The sequence below is a fragment of the Pyxicephalus adspersus genome, chromosome 1 (assembly GCF_032062135.1).
Source record: "Pyxicephalus adspersus chromosome 1, UCB_Pads_2.0, whole genome shotgun sequence".
Lineage (NCBI taxonomy): Eukaryota > Metazoa > Chordata > Amphibia > Anura > Pyxicephalidae > Pyxicephalus > Pyxicephalus adspersus.
Window position 1 is genome coordinate 149,897,897 of NC_092858.1, and position 10,098 is coordinate 149,907,994.

At 36.3% G+C, this 10,098-nt stretch overlaps 1 protein-coding gene across 1 annotated transcript in view; it reads right to left on the reverse strand.

The window, feature by feature from the left end:
* The window catches only part of LOC140344104 (uncharacterized), a 30,803-nt gene extending 21,244 nt beyond the window's left edge, over nt 1-9,559 (reverse strand). The window contains exons 1-6 of the mRNA XM_072431041.1: nt 9,475-9,559; nt 7,785-7,923; nt 6,305-6,447; nt 5,575-5,692; nt 5,076-5,204; nt 3,719-3,936 (exon numbers count right to left, since the gene is read on the reverse strand). Of these exons, the coding sequence (XP_072287142.1) occupies nt 3,719-3,936; nt 5,076-5,204; nt 5,575-5,692; nt 6,305-6,447; nt 7,785-7,923; nt 9,475-9,540 (813 nt within the window). The 5' untranslated portion in view covers nt 9,541-9,559. The remainder of the gene's footprint in view (nt 1-3,718; nt 3,937-5,075; nt 5,205-5,574; nt 5,693-6,304; nt 6,448-7,784; nt 7,924-9,474) is intronic.
* Nucleotides 9,560-10,098: the final 539 nt, after the last annotated feature.

Genomic DNA, 10,098 nt, shown 5'->3' on the forward strand with positions numbered 1-10,098 from the left:
AGCAAGTTTGGTTTAAACGTCTCTATGTTGTTTCCAAGTGATCACCAAATATACTGTAGCTCTGACATATAGCACAGCGCTGTACAACGATCAGTGGTGCACTCACATGAGTCTGAGTTATATGTCTACCAAGTTTGGTTGAAATGTGTCGATGCGTTTTCTAGTGATGACATCCAGACATCCACATATAGCTCTTACATATAGCACAGTGCTGTACAAAGATGACTGGTGCACTCACATGAGTCAGTCATAGGTAAAGCAAGTTTGGTTGAAATGTCTCCATGCGTTTTCGAGTGATGGTTGAACATACACACATACATACATAATACAATTTNATATAAATAGATTTATATAGTTCTGACATATACCTTAGTGCTGTACAATGAAACACTGAGCTAGACCCATCAGTCTCTGTACAGAGGAGCTGACACTCTAATGTCCCCCCACAGTCACACACTATTATTATACATTTAGATACCTCTGACATATACCACAGCTCTGTACAAAGATCAGCGGTGTCAAATGTCTAGCAAGTTTGGTTTAAATGTCTCTATGCATTTCCTAGTGATCACCAAATATAGCTCTGACATATAGCACAGTGCGGTACAAAGATCAGCACTGCACTCACATGAGTCTGAGTCATATGTATAGCAAGTTTGGTTGAAATGTTTCCATGCGTTTCCAAGTGATCACATACACACATACATACATACATCCAAATATAGCTCTGACATATAGCACAACGCTGTACAAAGATGACTGGTGCACCTACATGAGTCTCAGTCATATGTATGGCAAGTTTGGTTGAAATGTCTCCATGTGTTTTCGAGTGATGGTGGAACATACACACCCACATACATCCAATTTTTGTATATATAGATGATGACAAAGGCAGTATATCATGAAGCTATACTGTCCACACATGGATCACCCTTGTTTAATACTCATAACATATATATGAATATAACATCACTGAAATATTAGGCATCATTCTCGTAGCAAAATCAGAAGACACATCTAGAGAGCTAATTTTGTAAACAGACAACTATAATGCAGTACTAATCACTTATTTAAAGTTGCTGTTCAGTTTGGTGGTAATTTAAAGCCCAAATGAAGAAATAATTTTATTATTGTTTTGCAGTCGATCTGAATTACAATTAAATAATATGTCATTTTTAATTATTATGTATTAGTGTTTCACAGCTATATTAGGCTGACCCTACCTGTACAATACCTTACAGTATAATTCATTATGGGGTAGGGCCATACCTCAGTTTTGCTTCCTAATCTATTAAGGATGAAGTTTTAGGGGTTTTCTTCCAGATTTCTCTAAATGGAACAAAGCCCACCTGGCCTAAATGGATTATGATATATATATATATGGTATGTAAGATCACCCCACTTACTGTATTTCTCAAAGTTACTCTGCAGTAAGAATACTACCCATTGCCATATAAGTCATATAAGACATATAAGTCCTCTAAAACGTAAAATGTTTTTCCAATTTGTCTTTCATTTGTTTAAAACATTAGAACTGTGTCTCTTAGATATAATACTTTATTAAATATTGAACCAGGGATTATGAATTGGGTTTTGCCACTGTGCTTTTTACTATTCGTTTAGCTCTGCAATTAGTCTATGCCAGCTGGCAGTGAAGAAATTGGTAAATCATTGCCGCGCCATTGAAACAGTCTCTGAGGGAAATGAACAAAGATTTCATTACTTTAATCAGGTTACACATTTGTATTTTATAGATTGAAGTTGACATTATTTCTTTTGAACACACAGATAATCTGCAGTCAGCACTTTTTTATCTAGTTATACACATTAATTATTTAAAATTAAGCTTTTTCCTAAAATGGATTCATGATTTTAACATGAAGTTAAAGAGACCATCACTATAATAAAGATTTGAATTGAATTTGAATTTGAATTAAAAACCGCTTGTTCCCTAGATTTTTAACGGAGCATTGATCCGCCTCCTAACCTCACAGGGGCGAATCAATAGACAGTATGGGCGATCTGGGGGGCAGAGAATCATTTATACACAATATGCACATGCGTGGAACATGTTGACTCGCGCGTGCTCACCACCACACCAAGGAAGGGAGGAAGCACTTCACCCGCATGTTTGCGCATGTGCAGAAGGTCCGGCCACTCCCGCACACGCACTTAGACACGAACAATGCTGACTCCTCGCCTATTTTAGCCAGGGAGCCAGATCAACACAGCCCCCTTTCTGCCGTATTATCAAGAGCACAAGAGCAGAATCTGCATTACACTCTGCTTTGGTAAGTGTCAGTTTCTCTGTTTTTGTCTGCATTAATTAGGTAAGCATATATTATAATATTATGATCCCAAAATACCTCTCTCTTCCTTATACCCTCTTGGTGGAATGCCACACTACTATGATTTATTATGATATAGCCTATAGCATAAAATGTTTAAACTCTTAAATAATTAACCTCTTTTAAACTTTTCACATTATTGACCCACCAAACACTAGCTAGATATTTACATATCACATTTTCAACTTACTTCTCCCCCCAGAATGTATTATATAGGCTATATATATATATATTCTATCCTCTTTTTAAGGACATCCGCTCATAACAAGTTGCATTCCTTTTTTGGTCAACAGTAACTCATCTACAAAATACATTCTTTATTTGCATATCGTTACATCTAATACCACCTACTGTAGATACATGGAATAATATAAATACAAGCACATAGTCAATCTATCAATATACAATCATGCTTCTTAACATTCAGAAACTTTTTGACTCCTCTCACGGAAATAGGGATACATAGCACAACATATGTAAATTTTTTAATAATTCCACATAGGCTGTTGATTGATATTGTCATTGGACACCTCTTTGTCATTAATCTGTCAAAACATATATTTACCTTGTACTTAGCATCTTACTTTACTGAGATTTTGTTGTAAAAGATATCTGTAGTGTGTCTTATATAGAGTGTTAACGGACTCAAGCAACCCCTGAGGAAGCCACATGGCAAAAAGCGTCAGGAAAAGAGACTTATAACTTGACCATTATTCCATATATTTAGGGATCAAATATGTATAGTTAATTGGTCTGTTCACCCAATGAAGTAGCAATAAGGAGGACCACTTGCAACTATTGTATATATATCACTGATTGTTGTTGTTTAAATTGATCACAAAATAAAAATTTTTTATTGCCAAAAAACCCCAGCTTCTTTTTTTATTGTTGCATACTATATTATTTGGGTGGCAAAAACTATTATACATCAGGAAGGATTGCCACTCTTACTAATTAGATTTTATATTAAGCAATGTTTGTAAAATATGTTTAAATACACTGCTTCACCAGGTAAAGTCTAGGTTCAGCAACATTATGTGCTCAAAATTTGAGGTCAGCTGACTACCTGAATATTCTGAATGAGCAGGTTTTTCAATCAATGCATTTTTCTTCCCTGATGGCACTGGCTTATTTCAAAATGACAATGCTAGGGATCCGAAAGACATCATTTTCACATTTTTGGCTACCAAAGACCCATACATTAACCCGATTGAGAATCTTTGGGATATATTACAGAAGTCCGACTCTCCCATCATCAATACAAGGTCCGCCTAAATTCAGAGAACTGAGATTCCATCAATTATAAGAACATATTTTGTAGTTCAGTTTCCTTGCACAACAAATCTGAAATAATTTAAATTGATATTTACCTTTTTGTTCTGACACATAACAGTTGGTCGTGAATCCATGAAAGTAACATACTGCTCAACTAAAAGTGTAGTCATTGATTCCAGTGAGCTGCTGGGATTAGATGTGGTGAAGAGGACCTGCACCAGAGGCACAAGCAAATTATAGTCTTCTTCTTTGAGGCTAACTTTGCTGCGCTTGTGGTAATAGGACATCACATTTCGCATGCATCTTCTCATATCTAAGAATCCAATAAAAAATAATATGTTAGAGTAAATGTATGGATCCTAAAGACAGAACAGGCTACCTAAAACTTAACATTATGCATAAGATAACCTAAATAAAAAACTGAATATTGGTTGTAGCAAATTTTATTATGCAGTTGCTCAAATATGAAATGTATAACTCATGAAGAAGGGGTTTACTAGCCATGAAATATGTTGAGTTCCTATCATCTAAATGTGACTACATCTGTCAAAGAATTTTCTGCCTCTGATATGGGCAGCATAGTGGCCCAGAGGTTAGCACACTGGCCTTTGCAGCACTGGGTCCCAGGTTCAAATCTCAGACAGGACACTATCTGGAGTTTGCAGGTTCTTCCTGTGTTTGCATGGGTTAGGTTAATTGGCTTCCCCTCAACATTGATCTTTGACTGTATTAAAATTAGATTGTGAGCCCCCTTGAGGAACAGCTAGTGACATGACTATGGACTTTGTACAGTGCTGCATATTATGTTGGTGCTATATAAATACTGTATATTAGTGATAACTGTAACATTTCATCTATAGACATATTTTACTAAGAAAAAAGAGGGAAGCTTGTTGGTGTACGAGCACTGTACATACAGCACCATTCTGCTCTATGGGCAGAGGAGGGGGGAGAATGAGCGAGCAGCACCCCACCACACTCTTTCCCTTCACTTCCATTGCGGTTGTTCTTTTTTCGTCATACGTAGATCCATCAAGACAGATTTCTGAACAACATCGGATTGGCCACTGTACACATGTCAGATTCTCATTGGATACTAGCCCTGAGACGAGAATCAGATGAGAATCATCTCACGTGTGTACATAGCCTTACTTAACTGCAGCAACATAAAAATAGGTCATATGCCTCGCCGGTTGTGACAAATGCAGGACTGGATGGATGTATATACAAATCCTTTAGCAGGTAAAACAACCCCAAATATTTTTCTTTATCTGTGTATTTACCTATTTGCCTGGAGTTTTGTTTTAAGTAACATGGGATGGTTCACATATTTGAAAGTCACCAGTGTGGCATATGCTGCAATGCACCTTATTATCTTTGTATTAATTGGTGCTAACTATTATATTTCAGTCATCCAGAAATACTGATGTCTATACAAACCACAGTACTCACTTTTGTTGTCTTTCAGGTGCTGCAGTGTTTGTTCATTGGAGAGTAAGGCATCATAATGCAGTGCTATCTCCCTTTCCAGGACTGATCGGGCCTTATTTAAAGACACTTGTGTCAGATATTCCATGCGTGCTGTGACAAGAACCCAAGGATTAAAAAACAATTGTGAAAGACTGAAAAGACTGAAATTGAAAATTTAAACAATGACAATAGCAGTTATTGGTTTGATTAGATAAACAGTTTGGGTTTTGAGCTGATTTTATATGTGTGCCTGCTGATCTTACTGAAGGGGACCTAAAGTATTGCAGTCTTTTACAGTATTATAGCAATTCATGTTAACTGTCTCTAAACTATCACCATTTTTTAAGGAATTCAATTTAAAACACACCACACTCAATGTTTACTAACCATAATCACTGTACGAAAAGGCCAATCTCTAAATTTAGCCTTCAGATTTACTTTGTGAAGAAATATATGTTTTTCTATTCTCTGGACTACTTACCTTTTGTGTTAGACAGTTGTAACTTCCAGGCCAATGTTCTTAATGCAGGTGGTATGGGTTTATTAAAGAGAGTGTGTAGTTTTACTTTTAGTGTGGGTCTTTTTTCAAGAATGCTGACCTGGAAAAATAAATCAGTATATAACAACAAAGCAAGCAGACAATATCCTGAATATCCTGAACTAAAACGATTTTTCACTTTATAAAATAGTAGGTGCTATTGTTGTGCATTAATGTATGGTGCTTAGATTAGGGGTTCAAAAAGTTAGTGGGCTATTAGATGGGGATTTTGTATTTTTTAACAAGATGATTTGATGCAGGGTTCGTCATTTCCTTTTATGAAGTAGACTACCAGAAGTAAGTTGTACATAAACGTTCATTTTTGTTACAACATTTAACCTATGGACTTACCAGTGCCTGGGGTGATAGCATACATCCTTTAGAATGTGAAAGCATTATTTTGTAGTTAAAAACTTTTAGCAAATATTAGGTTTCCAACCCATGAAGTATTACTCTTTTACCTAAAAAGTTGTTTTCAAATCTGTTTGTAGATGCCTTTGCTGATGTGTTAATATTCAAGGACATAAAATACAGACATTTGCATGTCTACAAAACCTGATCAACAGCTTTAAATAAAATGTATTCACATTTAACATGTATGTAATATTTTGCTCTACATTTGTTTGTTTATACAGGCAAGTAAGAATGCAGAAAACAGTCACATTGAACCAACCACTCCATCCTGAACATGGGAAGCCACCATGTCAGACTGACTTCTAGGTATGCTGCCATCCTGCAGTTCCTGAACAACATAATTGTACATATTTTCTTCCAGGCAGGAACTGATATGTCCAGCTAATTTACTGTAAGCGGCACCTGGAAGAGGAAATAATAGATGACAAGGTATTATACAAGTTATGCAAGAACTATACATGGAGCCTGATTTATTAGGATATGAGATTTACACAGGAGAAGATAGACCATTATAAATGAACCTGTGATCCAGCACACCTAGAATGGGTCTGGTCCAGGTTTAAAAACATTTGCCAAATAATGATTTTAATTAATTAATTCCAGATTAGCTGGTTCATCCAGGTACTACCATGATAGTCTATCTTTCCCAAGCTTGGAGAGCTTTATTAAAAAGGCCCATGGAGTTCATCATGGTATACCCAGAGCAAAAACTCTGTGTTCATGCTGTTACATTCTAGCAGAGCCTATGTGTTCCTAAAGGATCTCTGTCTGACACTGTATAATGTATTGTAAGGACCACCTATTCAGCACTGCTCCCACACAACATCTCCTATTCAATATCTATGAATATGCTGGTAGTGGCAGTGCCTAGAAGTGCTGGTTTGCACATGGAATGTTACTTCCAACCCTTTTATTGGGTTTTGAAGCCAGTTTGAAGGATGGGAGCCATCACTTTTGAGGGGGGTAGTGCTTAAGATGAATGCTTCCTGAAAATTTGCTGGCCTGTCAAATTTACTATGACACACATTACCTTTTATCTTCTAAGTATGTAAGGTCAGGAATTTCACAGGCAATATGTTTTAATGCCTAAAAAAAAACCTGACAATCTTATATCTTTTTGTCACAGTGTTACCTCTTTAAAATATTGACTTTGTGGGTATATTTTATATTATTTTGAAAATTTTAAAACATAAAATCTAATTAAGCTTTTAAATATTTGCACAACAAACAAATTTGAAAAGGTACCAATTTGCAAGAGAATTTTAACTTAACTTTTTGACGAACGTTTGCTATTTTCAACCACACAATCAATCACGTACAATCAAAAATCATCCTTATATTACATTGTGTATTCTTTGCAAAGTGAGTTTTTACCACACTAAGTTTATCTGGTTTTAAAAGGGGAAAAATGACACTTATTTAGCCAGTCAGGAGGCTGTATATTATTTGTTGATGGACTTTTTTTGTTGCTAAAAACAACTCCTGCAAGGTATATATATATATATATATATATATATATATATATATATATCCCTACATATACTTATAACATGGAAGATTTTTCATTGAAGTCTTGCAGTGCCCCCTTAGCCCTTGAGACCCTTTTCCCCAGTGGGAATACACAATGCAAGCTGACCTATATGTCATAGACAATGTACTAGATTATATCTATATATTTATATAATATATATATATAATTTATATGTATCTATATATATTTATATACTTATTTATAGTACCTGAATGTAGTGCTTTGGCTGCTTTTTCCAGGACAAAAATCTTCTCCGATTCTGACAGGTCATTGAAGAGCTTAATATTATTCTCATTCATCTGCTGTTGGACAGCATCATATAATTTGCTGGTGAATTCCTTCCATTCCTGTTCAACCAGAGAGTATATATATATATATATACCCGAAGTTCAAGCACCCAACAAAATGCACAAGTTAAATATACTTATGTGAACTTACCTACCAATAGATTTGTAAATCATATATGTCTGCCAGAAAAAAACTCTTTTAAAGTTGGGCATAGTCAGGCTTGCAGTAAAAAATTGCAGGGTTTAGTGCTCCTCAGAGCCTACTGGCAACCTATAGTCATCCGGGAGCAGGAACAGGCAGTAACCGCCAGGCATTTACAAACACCTGTGTAGGAGTTAGTTAAGCAGCTGCAAAGCCTAGCAAAATGTTCCATAAAAATACTTGCAAATGCTTGTACAAGAGTTAACATGTGGTTCATTTCAAGTCTATGGTGACAACAGGGGCAGCAAATTGCCCCTGGACACTGAACCTACCATCTGAAAAAAACATGTGGCAAATCTGCCATCACCAAGAACCAGCAGAAAATGGCAAATAATTGAAAAAATTGTTCTATAAATATTTTTTTTCAAACGGTAATGCATGGTAAACAGTACCATACTGCTTGAAAACAACACTAATTTGAACATGACCGTAAAAAATATACCAGTGTTACACCCCTCTCCTTCCTTGAAGCCAGCTGATTGGACAATAAAGGTGCAGCAACACACTGATAAGTCATCATCTCACATATGGTGGACCCTGGCTGGGATGTAGTCTTGCCCCTCACAATTCCTAAGAACTGCAGCCGAGGGAATGCCAGGAGCCTGAATTTTATACTGAGTTGGGTACTTTTGCTAGCTGTATGTCAGATTATATATAATTATTAAAAAATGTAACTTTTTGGCACAACAGAAAGTAAAAATGACCTCTTGGTCAATGGAAAAAGAATTGGCCAAATTTCACTTCCTATTTTTTAATTTTAGACATCCCATCTTTTGTGTTTGAGCACCATGGGTCCATAATTACAATTGGAACATAAACCCCAATTTTGCACTTTTAATATGCTGTTAGTATTCTGGCATGGAGGGTTAATTTCCAAGATCACAGCTCAGTCCCCCCTACAAACCAAAAATAGAAATGCATTCACTGTGATTACCCTGTACTGGATACCTTATTTGTCAAACGTTGTATTTATAAACATTATAAACATTTTACAATTGTAGAATGCTTTCTGAACCAGTTATATGATGGAACAGATTTTCTCAGCCAGGGTTCCTCCAGAAGTTGCTAGGGGTCCTTGAGCAGTAAGCAGTTTGTGCCTCTCAGGTCAGTAATACAGCAATGATCAGCAATGACATTCATCCTAATGGCCAGCAATGTAAGCAGCATTCTTCCTACTGACCACCACATTATTATACTGTTAGTTATGAGTATAGTAATTATAGCAGGGGTTACCTGAAGATCTGAAAATTTTTTCAAGGTTTCCCCCCAAGGCTGCTGTTGGAGATTAAAAACTGGAGGCTGAGAGTGATTTTCCTTATAAACGGGGATCCAAACCTTGACTATGTCTCATTTAATTAAATTAGGGCAAACGTAAAAAGTAGTTTTGTGCTGTACCTGAAAAAATTTACCTGCAGGTTTTGAATCTGTAACCTTGTTTTCTCCAGCCATGGGAGACTCACTGAGCGTCCTGCCATGTCTCTCCCTTTGTATTTGTATATTAATAAGACAGAATGGCCAGTTGCTACAACAAACTATGCAAATACACACTGTGCAGAGTGTAGTACAGAACAGTGTGCAGGATTACTAAACTGGAAGGACACACAACAGGTTAACTCTTTACTCTCCAACCTAACAAAATATAAAAAAAAGTGTATGTGGTAAAAATGTGTTGTGAATTACTGGTACATTGTCCTGTTATGTGCATGAAGAGCCTCATTTAGAACAGTGTCAGTGTAATTTTTTTACCCTTTACAGCAGGCTACATTAACCAATTTCCACAGGTGAGAGATCGGTTGATGTAGCCAGCAGAAGGAAGAAGAAGGCTGAAGATGGTGGCGCCTGAAGAAGAATTCCAGGAGGTGCAGGACCCAGTTGTATGGAATATTTTACCATAAAAGGTAGTAATGGCAAAATACAAATGTACTGTGAATAAAGACTGGATGATTGTCTTGCAACTATTAATTTTTGAAGTTGTGATTACTAAAAGAGCAATATTTTGATATGTACTGGATACCCAGACAGGTGATCACCTT